Source organism: Buteo buteo, chromosome 5 (assembly GCF_964188355.1).
Source record: "Buteo buteo chromosome 5, bButBut1.hap1.1, whole genome shotgun sequence".
In the NCBI taxonomy this organism is placed as follows: domain Eukaryota; kingdom Metazoa; phylum Chordata; class Aves; order Accipitriformes; family Accipitridae; genus Buteo; species Buteo buteo.
In genome coordinates, this window is record NC_134175.1 from 4850431 (window position 1) to 4869433 (window position 19003).

General features: G+C 37.8%; 1 protein-coding gene across 5 annotated transcripts in view; it reads right to left on the reverse strand.

The window, feature by feature from the left end:
* RERE (arginine-glutamic acid dipeptide repeats) overlaps positions 1-19003 on the reverse strand; it is a 256784-nt gene that overhangs the window by 87539 nt on the left and 150242 nt on the right. For all 5 annotated transcript variants that reach the window (XM_075027303.1, XM_075027299.1, XM_075027302.1 and 2 more), the window contains 3 exons: positions 14615-14663; positions 10768-10892; positions 9785-9884 (listed from right to left, as the gene is read on the reverse strand). In XM_075027303.1, the coding sequence (XP_074883404.1) occupies positions 9785-9884; positions 10768-10892; positions 14615-14663 (274 nt within the window). The remainder of the gene's footprint in view (positions 1-9784; positions 9885-10767; positions 10893-14614; positions 14664-19003) is intronic.

The following is a 19003-nucleotide window of genomic DNA, read 5'->3' on the forward strand; positions in this document are numbered from 1 at the left end:
GGTGCCCAAGGACAATGGAACCTTGAACCTGTCAAGAACCTAAACCATCCAACAAAAAGACTCTGCCCAACAATCTTGTTTTGCCAACATGCTGTCACAGTTAACTGGGAAGTTCTGATTTGTAACTAGTTGACACAGCTTGGCCTATAACAGAATTTGAAACTAACAAAAACCAGAAGGTAACAGAAATCTGTAAGATACTTCAAGAGAAAATTGCTACTAGTTCTGTTTTTTTAAATATCTGATTTATAGTATCTGACAGCTTGAAAATATAGATATCAGTCCCCACTGCTTTGGGGGGGGGGAAGCAACTTCCATCTCTTCACCCCAGTTCTAATCTATTTTAAGCTTCTAAATAACTCTAATTGCTACAAAGTGATCTAAGATGCTAATGATGGAGATTAAAAAGCCAGATGCTTCTGTTACATCCACTTTTCACACACTGGTACTGCCAGGGTTCTGATGAACGGCTCAAAATACAGTTGCAAAGTACAGAACAGTAGAGGGAGCTAACTGTGCCAGCTCTTTTTGTGGGTCAACACAACAGGCACGGATAGTGCTCCACATGCATCCAGGGCAAGAACTTGCCGAATACCTGCTAAACTTGCAACAGCATTTAAAAAAAACTTAAAAAAAAAAATTTTACATATTCCCCCAAAAATTTTACAAGTAACCATGGCAGTCATTTTTAGCCCTTTATATCTGCCCATTTCAACAGTTTCTCTAGAAAGATTTCCTGACTCATCTTACAAATAAAGTGCTGAAGCTTTTCCCCCAAGAGCAAGAATAAGGATGAATGAAAATTCAAAGTGGCAAAACTGTCTTATGCACTAGAAGTGGCTTCATTTTCCAACATGCCCAGGCAGAGAGTGATGGCCCCTGAAGTGCTATGCTACCTCATTTGAACCATGAGAGTAGCTGTTAATTAAGACTCATCCAAAAGGAAAACTAGTAATAATAAGAAATGCTAACATATATTTAAATAATTTCTTATGCTTTCAACCTTGTCTGTAGTTAATGAACAAGAAAATCTGGTCTAAGGGCAAGTTAAAACAGGGAGTAATTTGTCTGGGTGACATCTTACTTAGAACTGAATTTCCTTAAACCAATATTACACTGTCATGTTCGTCACTCATAATGACATGTTCCCATGTAATAGTGTGTTATGAGAAGTCAGAACAACGCTATTAGTAAAGAGAGATTTATACAATATTAGCATACGATTGGTTTGTCTTTCTTCCACGTAGTAGTATGCAAGCTTAAGTGGTTGTGTTCTCTTACCATATGAGGATAGAGTTGCTGGCAGTCTCATTTCCCCAGCAAAAATAACACGCACGTCAAAATGACCAAAAACTCTGAGATTCACTCTTACACACCGAGTTTGCACACTACCATTTCCAGTTTCTTTTCTAGGGTCTGCCGTTTTCTATAACTGATGCTCACACTTACTCTTAAATCAGAACAACGGGTAAGGCAGGACACCAAGAACAGAATTATTAGTCTGGAACTTTTTAACATGAGAGCAAAGTAGTAATTTAACTCCTTCTTGACCTGGATTCTCTGAGAAAAGAACTGTAGAAACTCTGAACAGCAGGCATAGGTCAAAAGCAGCAAAGTGTAAGAGAGGTCATGAGTTTCTGGCTTTGTATTGGTATGGAGCACAAAAAGATCTTAAAACAGATCTGATACTAATCAGAGCTCTGCAGGACAGAGGCAAAGAAATAGGAGGAAGGGAGGGGAAGAAACTACACCAAGATTTACCCCAACTCTTAGTCCACAGTACTTGCCAGCAGCAGCAACTATGATTATGCTCAATATTCACCACATTATCATCTTTCCCTGGATTGTCAGATCTAGGGCATCAGCTTTCTACCGCAGAGCAGGATGAACTTCCTGCGCATATTTTTTTCCAAACCTATTTGTCAGCCATTTCTGCTCTTCGAAATCACTGTTGTAGTATTAAACATTTCTTTTGATAGTTCTAATCTGCAGGGCTTGTCAGCTACAAGTCTCGTAATAGGCCCTCATCGCATTAAGACATTTTTAAATCAATTCTTTCAGCCTTTGCATACCTAAATTCTAGATACAATGACTTACTAATATCCTCAAAAGTTTTTGCCTGCTCTTCTGGTGAAGATGAAGCCATAACTTCAGTGAAGTTCTAACATTACCCCGATGGTGCAAAGCGAAATGACAACAGGGGAAGGAACCCCTTGCTCCTCCTCCTCCTCCCTACATACATGAGCTCAGCCTCAATCAGGTTCTGCAATGCTTCCTAATACAGTATTCTAGGACACCAGTAACTTTCACACTTTCTTTTCACGATACATAGGCAACAGCTCTCCTTTCTTTAGAGAAAGTGAACAACTCTAAGCAATAGAGATGAATGCAGAGTTTTTGCTTGTGCCACAGCCAGCTAGGTGCAGAAACAGACATAGGCTTCTGCCTAAAATGAACGTGATACTAAGGCTCACAGTAGGCGATACCAGCTCACTGTTTCATTTCACTCTATTTCTTGTGTTATGAATGAAAGCACATTCAGAGTGTGAAGGCATCCAATACAACTGCAATTATCACCAGCCTACCAGAAATGTGGGGTTTTAAAAGAAAAAGGTCTTTCTCCTGGCCCATTAACTTTGAGAAGGACATTCTTAAGTTTTAAGTAAGGGCAAGCCACCGCAAATCTTCTCACTAGAAGAATGATTTCAGATGTTCCTACCTCCTCAGTTGTGCTGATTCAACTATGCAATAGCTGTCCTATACATTGCATGTGTGAAATGGTGTTAGAGTATCCCAGAAGTGGTATGTGCTTTGTTTTGAAAAATAAACAAAACCACAGAAATACCACTTTGGAGGTCACATTAAAATTTTCACAACCAGAACACTGTCAAAAAGCCACAAAACACTTCCCTATATTTACAAGATACATTCACAGATCCTTAATAAGTCTACAACAATCATGCCAAAATCCTCCTATACAATTCTCACAGTAGACAAAGTTGTGAGGGTGCGATAAGAAAAGGAAGAAAACGTGGAGGAAAACACCTCTGAAAACAAGAACACTTATTCATATGGAGACATACTAATAAAACTTTGGCTATTGTGCATATGTAGCAAGCTATGTAACAAGCTTCCATAAGGCGCTTCTGAGTATCATGTTTAGAAGAACTACCACTGTGATACAAGTACACGTAAAAAATTGTTTTCCATCTCAAAAAAACCCACATAATGGAGCCGGAGACTCACTGCTCGCTAAGTTTGCATGTTATTTTTTCACGTGTACAAAACCAGGTTTCAAAGTGATTGATCTTTAACTGACTTGTCTATAAGCTCTCTATCATGTAAGAGTTTACAGCATTTCTAACATATGCAACAAAAGGGGACTGCTACTGATGTATTACTGTAAATTAACCTGGAGAAAATTAGACTCACAGTACAGTTACCACTTCTGAATTTAAATTGCAGAAGTGATTTACATGGCTCTGGATATTAAGAGAAGGGCTCATCCTATTATATTTGAAGGCAAAAACTCCTTTCAATTCCTAAAGAGCCAGACAAAAATTACTCCAGTGATCCATATGCCATTGAAATGAACCTTCCCAGGGCTGAAGTATAATTTAAAAACTCGGCTCTTAAGATGATGTCCTTAAGTCTTCTGGTACTCTTTGTTAATCTGATGTTTAATGCTTCCTGATCTGAGAGCTCATAAAGGCAAAACTCAATGTCATTTGTGCTTTTAAGAACATTTAAACTACTTTCTATAACATTTTTCGTACGGCAGTACTGAACTGCATGGAGAAAACTTAACCCGAGTTATCTCACACTGCAAGCCACAGTCCAGTAATGTGCATAAATGTTTGACACTGTATGTTAGCATTAAAATATGACGTGGACAAGAAGGATGTTCTCTGTAACAAGCGCTAGGATCATACCTCTGAGAAGTTCTCAGCTGCAAAACAAAGGAACACTCAAGTATTGAATTTTGTATAAGAGGAGCTTTGCTAAATGTAACGCCAAAATTGGAGTCTCTATAAGAACTCAAGAGAACAAGGACACACAAAGAAACAAATAAAAATACGGTTTCAACTGCTTGTCTGAACATGCTTGAATTTGATCCTGCCACAGAACTTGAGTGCAGGGTTGTCTTTATTTTCATTTGAAAACTTGAACTCCTTCTCCCCACGCTCCACATAAATATTACAGATGGCTCAGGCTACCCACCATTTGCATGTGTTAGAGAAGAAATTTATCCACAAGTAAAACAAACTGGCCCCACAACTGGCCATTTTTTACAAATACTTCCACAAGACTTTTCTTTTTTCTACAGAAGAGAACAGTGTGTCAGATGCTTGCCCTTGCAAATAAAGAATGCTAAACAAAATAAGGTAGTTATTCAAACTAGCCTGACATGTAAAGGGAGTGAATTCTAAGGTTTTTCGATTCATTTCCAAATCTCAATTAGCTTGTGACAAAAAAAAAAAGAAAACCAAAACCAAAAAACCAACCACCAAACCAAAAAAACAAAACAAACCCCACAAAACAACCCCACCAAACCAAAAAACCCCTACCCACAACTGGCTGATTAAGTCCTTGTCGTGGTTTCACCCCAGGCAGCAACTAAGCATCACGCAGCCGCTCAGTCACTTCCCCTGCTCCCAGTGGGATGGGGGAGAGAATAGGGGGAAAAATTAAAACTTGTGGGTTGAGATAAGAACAGTTTAATAGAACAGAAAGGAATAATATAATAATAATATTAATAATAATAATAATAATGAAGTGACAATAATAATGATAAAAGAATTGGAATATACAAAACAAGCGATGCACAATGCAATTGCTCACCACTCACCAACCAATGCCCGGTTTGTTCCCAAGCTGCAATCCCCCCAAGGCCAACTCCCCCCAGTTTATATACTGGGCATGATGTCCCATGGTATGGAATATCCCTTTGGCCAGTTTGGGTCAGCTGCCCTGGCTGTGTCCCCTCCCAGCTTCTTGTGCCCCTCCAGCCTTCTTGCTGGCTGGGCATGAAAAGCTGAAAAATCCTTGACTTGGTCTAAGCACTACTTAGCAACAACTGAAAACACCAGTGTGTTATCAACATTCTTCTCATACAGAACCCAAAACATAGCTCTATACCAGCTACAAGGAAGAAAATTAACTCTTTCCCAGCTGAAACCAGGACAGTCCTGGCTCTCCTGCATTATCTTCTTCCTAAGGCTCTCCACAGGTATCTTGTAAATATAGTGTTTTGAGGGGCTTTTTGATGGTATTCTAATTATTAAAAAGTGATGCATATCCACACTCAAAGCCCAAAAGTGCTAAAAAGGCAAAGCGCATTACCACCGAGTATTAATTATCAAACTTTCACATCAACCATGCTGGCTCTCAGAATGCAGTAATGTTGTCCACAGTGACCCAAAACAAGGTTTGGGAGTAACTCAAATTAGCATTTCCATTCCACTCATAAGGAAGAGTTTTGCCTCAAAGCAATGTGGTTCTCTAGATCACAAGATAGGAGGAACTGGGTAGCTATAAAAAAATTAAAACGTTTCTATCATTTACCATTTCACGAATAAAAATGGCTTCATGGATTATGGTTCAATTATGAACCTGGAAAAATAAAAATGTACTGAATATTCATGTTTTCGTTTTACATGACTAATATTTTAATGTCTAATGCAAACGACCTTTGTTCATGAATATTTAAACAAAGCACAAAAACCAGCTAGCTTTAGAAAGTCAGCCAAATTCAGCTAACTGTTCTACGGTGGTGTAACAAAAAAGACCCTCTCATCTAAAAATATCACGGTGAAAGAATTTCAGGAACTAATATGTCCTCCTCCATACCTCTCAGTATGACAGCCAGCACTCATCAGGAGGGCAACGAACTCCAAATGAAAACTTTATATCCTTCCTAAGGGTTACAATGACAAATGTGGCCCAAATCCCAATAGCCAAACAAAGGAACAGGAGTTGAAATTTACCTGGAACATTAAGTGAATAATCATTTCAATGAGCTGATATATATGTTGCACTGTGCTTTCCATGATCTTCATTTCTATCTGGTATAATTAACAATAAATCATTCTGGGGGCTACAGCATCTGTTATTACATAAATAAAACACTAGCAAAAGGAGCTTGTCAAGACTGATTTATATGAAGTGCTGCTCTGAAGTTTATTGGATTTCCATAATAAGAAATCATACCATATCATTTTTTTTACATTAATCTTCTGGGTTGCATATGATAATTTCTAAACAAAAACACAACTTAGTGCAGGGTAAGATTCTCACAAATAATTTATCAGATAAATCTGATATGATTTAAATAGATGGGAAACAAAGACAGTAAGGGCACCATTTTGTCAGGACAACAAATTACCTATCTAAACTGTTTTAAGGTAGTCAAAAAACTAGGATCTCAGAAGTCAAAGTTTCTTAAGATATCTCACCTGACAGAACTATTATTCATAACAAAACACTTTTCTAGAAAAATTCAAAGTGAACAAGGAAAGTATTTTCACTGGTTTCTAAAAATTGCAATGAACAGTATTAGTACACAGAGTAGATTTTTGAAGCATGAATAAATCAAACATCACAGAAGCCTAAGGACCTTTGAAGAGCCACTATGGTCAAACCTCGCAGATTGTATTTTCTTGGAAATAGAACAGCCCATGTTCAGGCAGACTATTTAATGGACACTATACCGTGTCAATATAGCGTTGAAAACCAGCCTAGAGAAGAACAGAGGACCTGCACCACAACACCTACAAAAGAGAAACTTCAGCAAAGCTGAAGTGAACAAGACAATTACAAGAGCACCACAGGGTGAGTCTTACTGCTATACATTACGATGTCATATTAAGGGGAAGAGGAAGTCACAACAACAGCAGTCAAAAATATCACACACAGACAAACAAGATTCTTAAGACGATAAATTCAGAGTTTGTATAGTGCTTTTATTTCAGAAGTGTGAAACCCTCCCCCATTCAGAAAATGAATCACCAGTGATTTTCTAAAATAGATGTGCACTAGAAATACAAAGAGAAAAGCATCCGAAGAACAGAAACACAGTATTTGGGGACTAATCGAAGTCTCAGAAGCAAGAAGTCTACAAGTGCAACTACAGGCTCCTTAGAGTCCCAAGTGATTAAAGGGGGTAATTAAAGTAGATAGCAAAGCAGTGAAGGTAAATGAATTTTCTGCATTAGTCTTATTGTAGATGACAAGGGGAAAGAAATTCCAGTTTCAAAAGCCCTTTGATAATTATTGGCCTTAACAGATTTGAGTCTCCAAGAAGGCTCTTAGAGAACAATGTAGAAAACTCTGGAGTGGTAAGCCACCAGAATCAGATGGCACCCATCCCAAGAGAAAGGAAGGAAATAAAATGTAAAACAAGTAAGAAACTGAAGTCAATGTGCAATACAGACTTAACTGCAATTCTTATCAAACAGTATAAAAATCTTGAACACAATGGCTATCTTTAGGAAAGCAACCAAAGGACTAAGATTTATATATTCACCTCAGTTCTGAAGCGCACTGTGAAGTGCTGAGAAATAACACTTGACTTTGCAGATGCAGAAGTGAGACCAAGGAAGCATTTCATTTGAGTACAGAATTTGATCTTGGATTTCAGCTGGTTACACATGTGAGTGTATGGACTATATTTAAACAATTTTGCAGAATAAGAACAAGAGTTCTGTTGCTGTTTATTTAGTAAGTATTACTGGGGCACATTTTAGATCTTAATCCTATTTTACTCCTGTCTGTTTCAGGAAACAGATCAAAAATTGATGCACTCTATGAAACACACATAATCAAATAGAAGCAGAAATAAAAAAATCAACAATGTAAGTGGTTTTGGTAAGCTAATGTTACATAAGGAACATTTTTCGTGTTAAGAACACAGGCATTTTAACTTCAATGTAGACATCAAGTCACACATCCCTTATCATGGACTTGACCAGCTACAAACCATTTCCACAATTTATACAGATTGAGCTTCTTTTTAAACATTCTGAAGTATTTAAAAGCTACTGTCTTTACTGACAGTAAAGAATCAGTTAAGCATATTTAATGTGATTAATTTGATAGTCAGTTCCACTCACTAATAAAACAACCAAACAACAACACACTTAAGATACGTCCTCCAAACAAACAGATCATCTGTTCTCTGTTGCCGTGATTATCACTCAGTTTCTGATGTGTATCGCAACCATCTACAAGCTTTTAGGAATTTTATAAATAAATGGTTAAAAATCATGCAACTGTAAATAATTAAAATATAGCAAGCAGAGGCAGACATAATAATGTTGTCATTAGGTGATACTTAACATTAGCCAACTTGCAGGAGTACAACACACTAAGTTGTTTTTTGTTGGTATCACTAGTTTTATTTCTACTCAATGAAAACAAATTACTTGAGCCTCAAGCATTGTGAACAAAGAACATATGAGTCACTGTAGATAGTTACAGTGCTGGACACTGAGGCAGAATATGCTTAAAACTACTTTTAGGAAAAGAGATCTTTAAAAATGAGATCTGAAGCTACACACTGCATCCTCCCTTGGCAGTTTCACAAAAACCATGCTGAACTGAGGTTGCTCCCAGCTTCCAGTCCTACCAGCTGTCCATGGGGTCTGTACATTTCTGTTGTGATTGCCCCTAAAACATCTTACAGATTTAGCTAAAAACTCATTCAGCAGAGTGCATCCTATCCTTTCCACAGCTTTCACAAGCGCTTGCGATGAGAACGTAGCCAATAACCATGAAAATGACAGGACAAAACTCAACTGTTCAGATATCCAAGATACATTTTATGGATAAAAGGTGACATAAAAAGAGGAAGAATGAAAATTGTTTACTGGTAGAGTCAGCAGATCTGTCTAAGTGTTTCTTCAGAATAACACATGACCAGTTACACATAATTCCTTGTATTATATTTCAGGAAGGAAACAATGAAGACACACAAAAGTCAGCTTAGAGTCATTACCACCACAGTTCTCCAAAAGCCACAGATAGGGCACTGGGGAAACAAACAACTATAGATTTCACTAAGTTACCAAAACATATGGTACGACAGACAGGTTTTTTTCAGCTTGATCTTAAAAAAAACATTTCATGTATCATGATTTACTGATGTTAGTGCCTCCCACTGTCCCCAAAACAGTTAATAGTTGTGGCTGCACTGAAACTGTGCGAGCATCTCAACACTCACATCTATGTGACTACTCAGTAATGCTTTATTTACACACATTATGTTTATGCAAGAGGCGATTGGACATACATGCATCCAAATATAAATGATAACAAAGACTGGATCGTGAGTGGGACAAATTCCAGACAGTCATTACCACATACATGACACTGTACATCTCATGGCGTTATGAATGAATTTTCCTTCTAGGAAATAACTGTTGTTTTCCTACAGCTAGAAGCTAGCTGGACTGAATAAAAGGACCAATAGCCAGGTCAGGTGGCAGCTGAATAAGTAACAATTCCAGCTGGTGTACTTGACCTAGGCAGCTTCCCATACAGAACATTCACTAGCTGTCATCTTAAAGGCAGCAGCCAAAAGTTTATCAGTGAAGTTTTGTAGGTTACATTTTTGAAAACTAGTTGGTGTTTGAAAGGAAGTTTTGATATCCTAGGCTACTATCATACTCATATTGTGATACCAAATTCTATTTTACCTGCTAAATACTTTATGCACTATATGCTTTAAGTAGTCCAGAAATAAATGGAAAGACTGTTCTTCCCTACAGTAGTTCTATATACTTACTGTATTGAGAGCATTAAGTGTAGTGTCATCACGGGAAGCTGCAACACAACCATCTTCTGTGGATCCTCCATCACACATGCCTGCAAAAGCTGCCATGCTCCTTTATAGTTTGAGGGGAAAAAAGTTTAAGTTCTTCAGCTACTGTTTGATGCACACATCATGCAATACACAAATAGTATATTTACACCTTAAATTACAAATTTCAGGGCCTTGCGATACTGTGGAAACAAGTAAAATAAGGCACCACAAACACTGCTATTTGTTACGCAAACCTGAGTCACCTCAGCATATAGAATAATTAATTCAAAATTTAAATCCAATCTAATTGGATTTCATCAATTTAAAAAATCTGCACTGCAGTAGTACCAAAGCCTGATCAGGATTATGGAAGATATCACCTCCATACATGAGGACAGAGCCTCACCAGAGACAGCAAACCTGCTGTAATCTTAGTTTCATCAGGTTAGAAAACTAACTTAAACTGCAGATTCCCCACATCTCTGAATTCTTGCAAACTACAAGTGATTTACTCACACTCTGAATTATTATGAGGCCCACCAGTGCATCTGATTAATCTACCAGGCATACCAGAGATCTGTATGAAACTGAAATGCAAACTGGAGCTCATTCAAAAAACATTTAGTCTCTGAAGAAATCCTGTGCTATCATGGCTATTCCACTCAGAGCAGTTACTTCCCTTGTTACATGGTACACATCCAACGTTCTTTCTATCGTGCTAGCACACACTGCTGGCTTTGCATTTTAAATCCAAAAGCCTCAGCCAATGGAAAGATTCTGTGTTGGCCCAACATCAAATCAGAGCATTCTTGTCTCGAACTAAACGTTTCAGGTTATCCAGTTGACACGCATGCTACACCAAAACAGAATAAAAAGGAGTGACCGTAGCCAACTGCGCATACATGGCACTCCACATTTCCACTACAGCATTCTAAAGACATTGGTAGCATCTTGGCTGAAATTACCTTGCTGCCCTAAGGTACATAAGCAAGTCACAATCATTGACTCCTGGCATCCACACAAGTTCTTCATGCTGTGTCACTGTGTCACCATCTGGGGAAGGAAATGGCTGCAGATCAGGAAGCTTAGCCTGTAGAAAAAAAAAATAAAAATGAAGAGTTCATACAGACATTACAGTTGTTAACAATGTTAGGAGGATGCACAAGTGTTTATTAATAACAAAGTTTGTAAATTCTCTGTAATATTATGATCTCATGGATGGAAGTTATTCATACAACAGGTGGTGAAGCTCTTTGATCCGAGTTCCAGAAGTTTGAGGCAAATGGTTCATCAAGCCCCCATCTATTCACTCTATCCAGCATTCCTTCTTTTCGAAGGGCAGCTCATTTTCTGACAATTATGCAGGGCTAACACCACCTCTCAGTCCACCACCAGTGAAGCCCTTCTGTACCTAGACCAAGTGCAAGCACGGCTGCACAAATATTACAGCTTGAAGGTAAACCATTTTGTACTGCGTATGTAAGTTCTCTGTTGTATAGGAGTCAAACATTGTTGGACAATTTACTTTCAAAAAGACAGTTAGTTTTTATTTGTCAAAAGGATGCTGTTACAACTCCTGCTTGCCAGGCTAAAACATACTTCTATAACATACTAATATGAAAGAAGGCAAGAATGTGGCTACCATACGAGTACCATTTTAAATCAGTAAGAAACCCTACACCTTTGACACTAAGTTTAAAATTAAGTCCTCAGTAAATCATTAAAACTCTGAAGAGAAACAAAGAAATTTCCTGAAAGTGAGATAGCTCAGTGAAATGAACTCTGCCACTAAATAAGTATTACACTGTATCCAGAGACCCAATTAGCATCTTTAGTCATCTACTGCTATGGGATGAGATAGCCGAGAGTCTCTTCAGAAATAGCTTTTAAGCCCTATAATTACCTCCTATACTTACAACACTAAACATATTTGAGAGGCAACATTTATACATAACCAGTAATTACGAGTCACAGGTTCAGATGTCTTTCATGTTCTGCTCTTTAATCTGTGCTTTATTTTACTTCTTGCCTGGGAAAATTGGTATGTCACTGAACTTCTCTTCTGGAAAAGGATAAGCAAGCATTATACCAAGATGAGATTTCTATGAGGGCTATGCATTCTAGCAACCCGGGTGCTTTCACAAATTAATGTTCATCCTGATGTACCCTAGGAACATGCTTAATTACTGGAGTTACTCCTAAGAGGAATTTCCTCTTGAACACCTCTGGTCATTAATTTGTTAGCCAAGAGTTTTCATAGAGCATTTAGTAGAGACCCCCTCTCTTCCTCCTATGCATGTGAATTTTGAGAACTGCAATTCTACAAAACATTTATCTTCACTTTCGTCCCTACTTCCTATTATAATACAAGCAGTAGTTTGAGGTATCTGTGCACTAAGTATCGGAAAAAAACCAACAGTCCTCTAGCATCTGTAACACGCACAATTTAAGGAAAATGAAGGCAACAGATACTCGTCAGAAACCACTACTGGGATCCCAGGGTTGTTTCTGGATTCTGCTACATATACCTTATTCTCAATAAGGTGGGTGGAGGAAAGCGTATCCATACCCTGAGTTAACAAATCTCAATGTGTAGAGGAGACTATTTTTATACTTTCCACAGAATGAATCAGACTACAGAATGGAAAGTGGCAAATACCATGTTCAATCTCACTTCCTACTGCAGCGTACAATCAACCATTCATATATCTTAAGATTATACCTTATACTGATTAACAGGATGCGAGTACATCCTCCTAGCGATGACATTTGTCAGAAACATAGATGCGCAGCAAATGAGTGAAATAACAATGGAAGTTTAAAACATTAAGCAAGCAAAAATTAACAGTATACTAAATCAGCGGACCATCTTCCTACTTGTTTTTCCATCCATAAATGTATCTGGTAATTATACCTTATAGTACAGGTGACTAATACCTGCCAAAATATTAAATGACAATTTGAGATGAAAGTTGTTTTGAAGGTATCATTTACAGTACTCTTATTATGACTAGTGAAAAGAATACTACAGGTTTAATTGCCAGGGACTTTTTTCCTCTAAATGCAAAACGTCCTTAAGAATGTTACATAGGTTCCATAAATGTTTACTTTCGCTAGTTATTAAACAAGATTTTTAAGAGTCTGAATAAATATTCATCACTTGGATGCAAGAAATCCAGAGCTTGGACACTACAAAGTCAATCCCACAGGTAAAGGAGAGCACTCAGTTCCTCACAATATATCTTGCCTTGTAAACCACAGTCAGTTTATGTTAATGCTCTTTAAGAACAAATTATTTTCAATGCTTACGAAGGATTTCCCTCAAATTAGAACTAACATACCAGGAACAAACTAACATCTAGAGTCTTAACCTTATTTTGCTTCCCAGTGTTTAAACGCATTCAGCATGCTTTCTCAATTTCTATTTTAACAATCCAAATGACTTAAGGCACTGGTCTTAAGAACTTAAAGTTCTTATTGCTTCTCACAGTCAAACAAACAATACAACTGAGGTCTCCCTATCTTTAAAATTGAAACTTATCCTCTCCACAGCAGCAGAAAGTGAGAAGAAAGCCTGCATAAAAACTTCCTGGAAAATACAACTTAAATACTATAATTATAACACGACTTCCGTAGACTATGGACAAAGAGGATACTTCAATAAGTGTCCAGAATTACTGTGCCTCCTAGATAAAAAGAATTTAAACTGTTTTGTATGAAAATTATGCAGGTAAAAAAGGCAAGGACCAGCTAACCTCTTGTATGGCAGGGGGAGAGTGCGTTGGTGATGTTGGCACACAGCAACACAGGAGGGTATTTAGAAAGAGGTCTATCCCTAACAGCTGCCAAAACTGCTCCAACTATAAACACTAATTTCATTTTTAAGACAACTGTTGCATTACTAAATACACAATGTCCCTCCCCCAACTTTTATGCTGAAGTTCCACAGTTGGCCAAACTGATTTAAGATACAAAAATAAGAAGAGAATGTGTGCAGACTTCAAGCATAAACACAAGTCAATGAGGAAATGCAAAGCCACAGACATGACACCAGACGGAGCACGCTCAGAGACAAACATAAAAGGGAGAGCAGGTTTACAGTGAATTCTGCATTAATGACAACTACGTTAACAGACATGCTTAAAAGCACTGTATCCTGTGTTAAAAGATGAATACATGCATAAATACCTATATCTCAACACACTTGCTGTACAGGAAAGAAACCTTTCTCAGATTTAAAGTTCCCCCATCCTTCTAATTTTGTAGTGCTGTTCTTGGGAAACTGTTGTCTTTTTTTAATCACTTCTAATAGAATCCCATTTTGTTTAAATACGTAGATTCATGAAAAGGACTGTTATAGGCAACATACTATCAACTTGACAATTTTACTATGCAAATTAAAATTAAAAGCTCTACTTTCAATATAACTGGAAAACACCACGAAATCATTTTTTTATAGTCTATTAAAAACATTGCTTGGTGAAAGCCAGCTGAGAATGTGTTCATTTTGAACTCCACAATGTGCCCAATAATAGCTGAGATTCTTCCTTCATTTCCAGTGGTTAATCATATTCCTTCAATCTTATTCTAGAATTAACCCCACAGTACTTCTGCTAGTAAAAATCATTAATGTACCAACATTTGACATAGAAAAATCTCATTAACTGAGCTATGGAATTCTAAAGAACTCATGATGAATCTAAAAAAAATCATTGTATTTGAATGTATACAATTTTAAGTAAGCGTCCTCAGAACAGATCAAGTGGCAAAAGCATGCCCTCTGGATATTAGAATACAAACAAAATCCCTTACCTGATGGCTGGGCCCAACTCTGATTTCACCTTGGGTGCTGTTTAGCCTCCTAATTATATAAAGAAAAAAAACAGTAACAAGAAAGAATTACAATTACTGAAGTTTAGGATCATATTCTGTATTTTTTGTCATTGCATTTCCAACGCAAATGGAAAAGAAGCAAAAACAGTACATTATTAAGAAAATAAAAAAGGATGTACTCAGGTGCATCACAGGCCACACTGCAAATGGCAAAAACCAACAGGGCAAGTCCGGAACTTTCAGTCAAGCAGTTGAAGTCAAGAAGAGGATCAGTGCGATCTGTCCTCACAGCAGCAAGAAAGCACTGGGCAACTGATAACGGGACACACACCTTACTACTTTTTGACGTTTACATTTCACGCAATACAGAAGTAGCACTGACTTCTGATCAAAATCTTTTAAAAGCCTCTACAGCTCTGACCTGCTCTATGCTTTAGCCAGTCAACTCAAAAGCCTGCTAGGCAAAGAATCACCTTCCAACAAGCATCTGACTTTTACTAATACTGTGTTCCTTCAACTGCTTATTTCAACACTAAACCTAAAATAATGCAGAAAACATGCTAAGGACTATGCTACGGATTAATACACAGGAAATACCACATTCCTCACGAATGTGGTCGTTTTCATTTTGAAAGAGAACATATCTTAAAAATATTTGGGACATTAATCTTTGAAGAACAGAGCCTTGCATTACCAGAATTGGCAAAACTAATTCCTCTTCTTCCAGGCAGAGCTCATGGAAAACCATTCAAGTTACTTTGGATCTCACATTCAAAATTATCTAGCTCTTGTTTTAAGAAGTTAAAATTATTATTGCTGCTGTTAATTCATTTGCTCAAATCACATCAGATAGCATAACACAGAAGCATGGAAAACCTAAAAGGCAATAAAAACATGCCTTGTAACATTTGTAGAAGTGAACTGAATTAAATTCATCCAAAAAGGGCTTCCCTTCTACATAATACACTTGGCCCTCATATTTTTTGCACTATTTTGAAAAGTTACCTACATAAAAACCTTCAAGTTCCAAATGAACTGTCCTCCATGTAGTGAGAATTATACTCTGAAGGGCTCTATGCTTCTCACACCGTTGGTTGGGGTTACCAAAACATCACAATACACGGTAGAAGAAAAGCTATTTTTTTCATGTTGCAGTAAAATTACTCTGGCAAGATTGAAAGTTAAAGGCATGCCAATATAAACCAGAATAACACACCTGACATGACAGAATTTCTTTTTCTTCCTAAATTTTGAACAGACTAACAGAGTAAATAAAGCTTTATCACTGAAGAGTGCCCTTTGACCCTTTTCCTTTATTATAATACAAGCAACAAGAAGGCACACAAACAAAACTATTTACTGGAAACACTAATTTCTCAAGGGCTGCATTTGAATCCATGGGACCTCTCCACTATAATCTCATACCCAGCCCTCATCAAGACCCAGATCACTGTAGTCTTTAAAGGCACTTGTGCCTGAACATTGGTATTTGGGATACTGAATGCAGCTATGGTCTGAAAACTGAAATTACTCTCCAAGACTCCTGTAAAACAGTGTTAAAGAACACAACCAAATCCAAGGAAATACAATATCCTTCAGATCAACATTCTTCTTTTCCTATAAATTGTTCTTATTTAAACAGACATCTTATATTCTGCATTTTACATTAAAAGGACAACAAAATTCAGAGCTGTTACAAGACAAACTTTGGAATTTAACACTTAAATAACTGCAAGACGTTTAAGTGAGTCTCAACACACTAGCAAGGAAAAGCACACGCACAAACCTAACACATCACCATCTTTAATCTGGAAACAGCAAATTTGAATCAATCTTGCAATTTGCTGTTACAGGAATAATGACATCATTTTACAAGTAAGCTGCCACCCTGCAGGATTTCTTATTTACCCTGCTGTGTTCACAGGGATCATAAGCAATGACTGAGAAACCGTTTCCTTTAAACTTCAAAAATTAGGATCACGACTGTAAACTACTACCCCTGAGTAAAACTAACAATGGATAGCCCAAACCACTAAATACCATTTGAAGTCAAAAAGGTTACTGGAGGGTTGGTTTTTTCGTTGGTTGGTTTTTGGGTTTGGTGTTTGTTTTGGGCTTTTTTTTTTTTTTTTTGACATATCATTTGCATATCTTTATGAACATTTTCACCTCAAAATTTCAAAGTATGTTGCATATGTGGTATTCAGTTAAGCTTCAACTTACTGACCGTTCTGAAATGTTATTCATTGGTGCACAAGAGGGTAAACTACAGCAGTGGATCTGAACGGACCTTATCCAAGACAACACGACAGGAAAACATGTCAGTCAGCCATAAACACAAGTTTGGTAATACTCAATCTTATGTCACAATGTCTACGCAATGCTGCCTTCCTTGTAAGCAGATCCACTCTAAAATATGTGCCAAAAGCCCCCTGAAAAGAACGAGAACATATCAAAATGTTCTTCTCCAATGCATAATTTTGCAAGACATGATCTGACATTGTTCTCTCGTTTTTGGGTTATGCAAAGAAATGACTGAACTAGAAAATAAATTTTATATTTACAACAAAGTTATAAATTAAACACTAGGATACATTTTTTCAGCTACAAGGTGTCAGAATTTTTCCCTGTGAGGAATGAAGGGGAAACTGACAACAGAAAATGCTTATGCTTTTTCTTTATTCCCAGAATTCATTTTAAAGCCATGCACATCTCTACTAGTCAGTGCAAGCCAAACTTAAAACATGTCTGTGCAGTTTCTGCCAGCTACAACACTTCACGCCAGCCAACGGCCGCACAAGTAGGTTTTGTACTTAAACAGAAAATTGAGCTATTTCCTGTTTAGATAGGAAAAAACAGCACTCCAAATATCCCCCAACTCCCCATTTCTTCAGTTGCATCACACTGAATATGACAAATAAAGCATTTAAGAATCAAGACTGGTTATAATAAGATGCTGGGGCATCCTCTAAGTTTGCAAAGGTAAAACCAAAGTTTTGGATGGGACTTCTGCTCCCACCTATTCATGTGGAGTTAGCTGGGGGAACTCAATGGGGCTATCCAACCACGATTCCTCACGTGAAAATGAAGTGTCGAGAGAAATATTTCTGGGTGCCTTTTCAGCGCTCATTTACCATTTCCTGATTATATTCATACCCTAAAGGTACTCCCTCCCCCTGCCCCAAAAGGTAAGGACTGGACCGAATTAAGCTGCTGTGCAGGAAGCTCTTTCAGACTGCACTACATCACACCTTTTTTTTTTTAAAGGGCACAAAGCTGATCGCTCTGCAAGGGCACACAATCTGTTAAATAATTTTTACTGTTTCCCCGTCCCCAGGAATAGGTTTGCAAATGGAAAGAAAATTCTTGCTATGGAAACTAAAATGCACTGTAGGTTTTTAAGCTAAATTATATTGGTGGAGAGCAATTACAATAATAATGGAATGGCACTCTGTGTTTATTCTATGGGAAAGAAAAAAGGGGACCCAACACTGTATATGAAATCTGACACAAAAGAAACTGATGTAACAAAGCAGTATCCATAGCAACAACAACTTAATATTTCAGTCCTCTTCAGCTGCAGTGGATTAAATATAATGACAAGATGTTCCCTTTGAAAAGTAACCTGTTGCCATGACAACGTTGTATTCTGCAAAGTAAACAGGGGCTGGTCAGAAAGGAGATGGAAGCCTGCGACTGAATATCAAAAAGGCAAGAAGCTTCTGTAGCAGAGCAGGGCAAAACAAGCACGCTCTAATCCGAGAGCGGCTTGTTCCAAACAGTTCGGAGAGAAGAGAGAGGATGTTCGGTTCAATAAAGCTTTGTCCTTTCAATTCTAAAGCAACAGGGGAGGTTGGAGGTTCAAGGCCAAAAGCAGCACCACTGAGGGAAAACAGTTCAGAGGTGAGGATGAGAAAGGAATAGGAGACAGCACAGAGTGGTGCAGAGCTTTAATTTATCAGCTTTAGAAAGAAGGAAAGAGAGGAAGGAAGGCTGGCAACAACAGTTCCTGCACAATTTCCGACACAGAAACAAGTTTAACCCTCTGCTTATCATCTACCTTCTTGTCTATACTATATGCCAGGCTCATACCATTTACGTGAAACCTGGCACAACTGCCAGCCTTCGTCCATGAAAATAACGCAGCATCGCAATGCAATTAAGGGCTGAAACACGGCAACAAAAACTGTCACGAGACAGAGTTTGAGCTGCAACGAAGGACACCAGATCAGCTTTGAGGGTAACTTGGGTTCAGGACTTGCAACACCAACTGCTATTACGGTATTGCCAGAGCCATACAGGATTCGAGACTAGAAACTCGCAGCGTTTGGCAGGATTCAAGGCTAGAAACTCCAGAGTTTGGAGGCA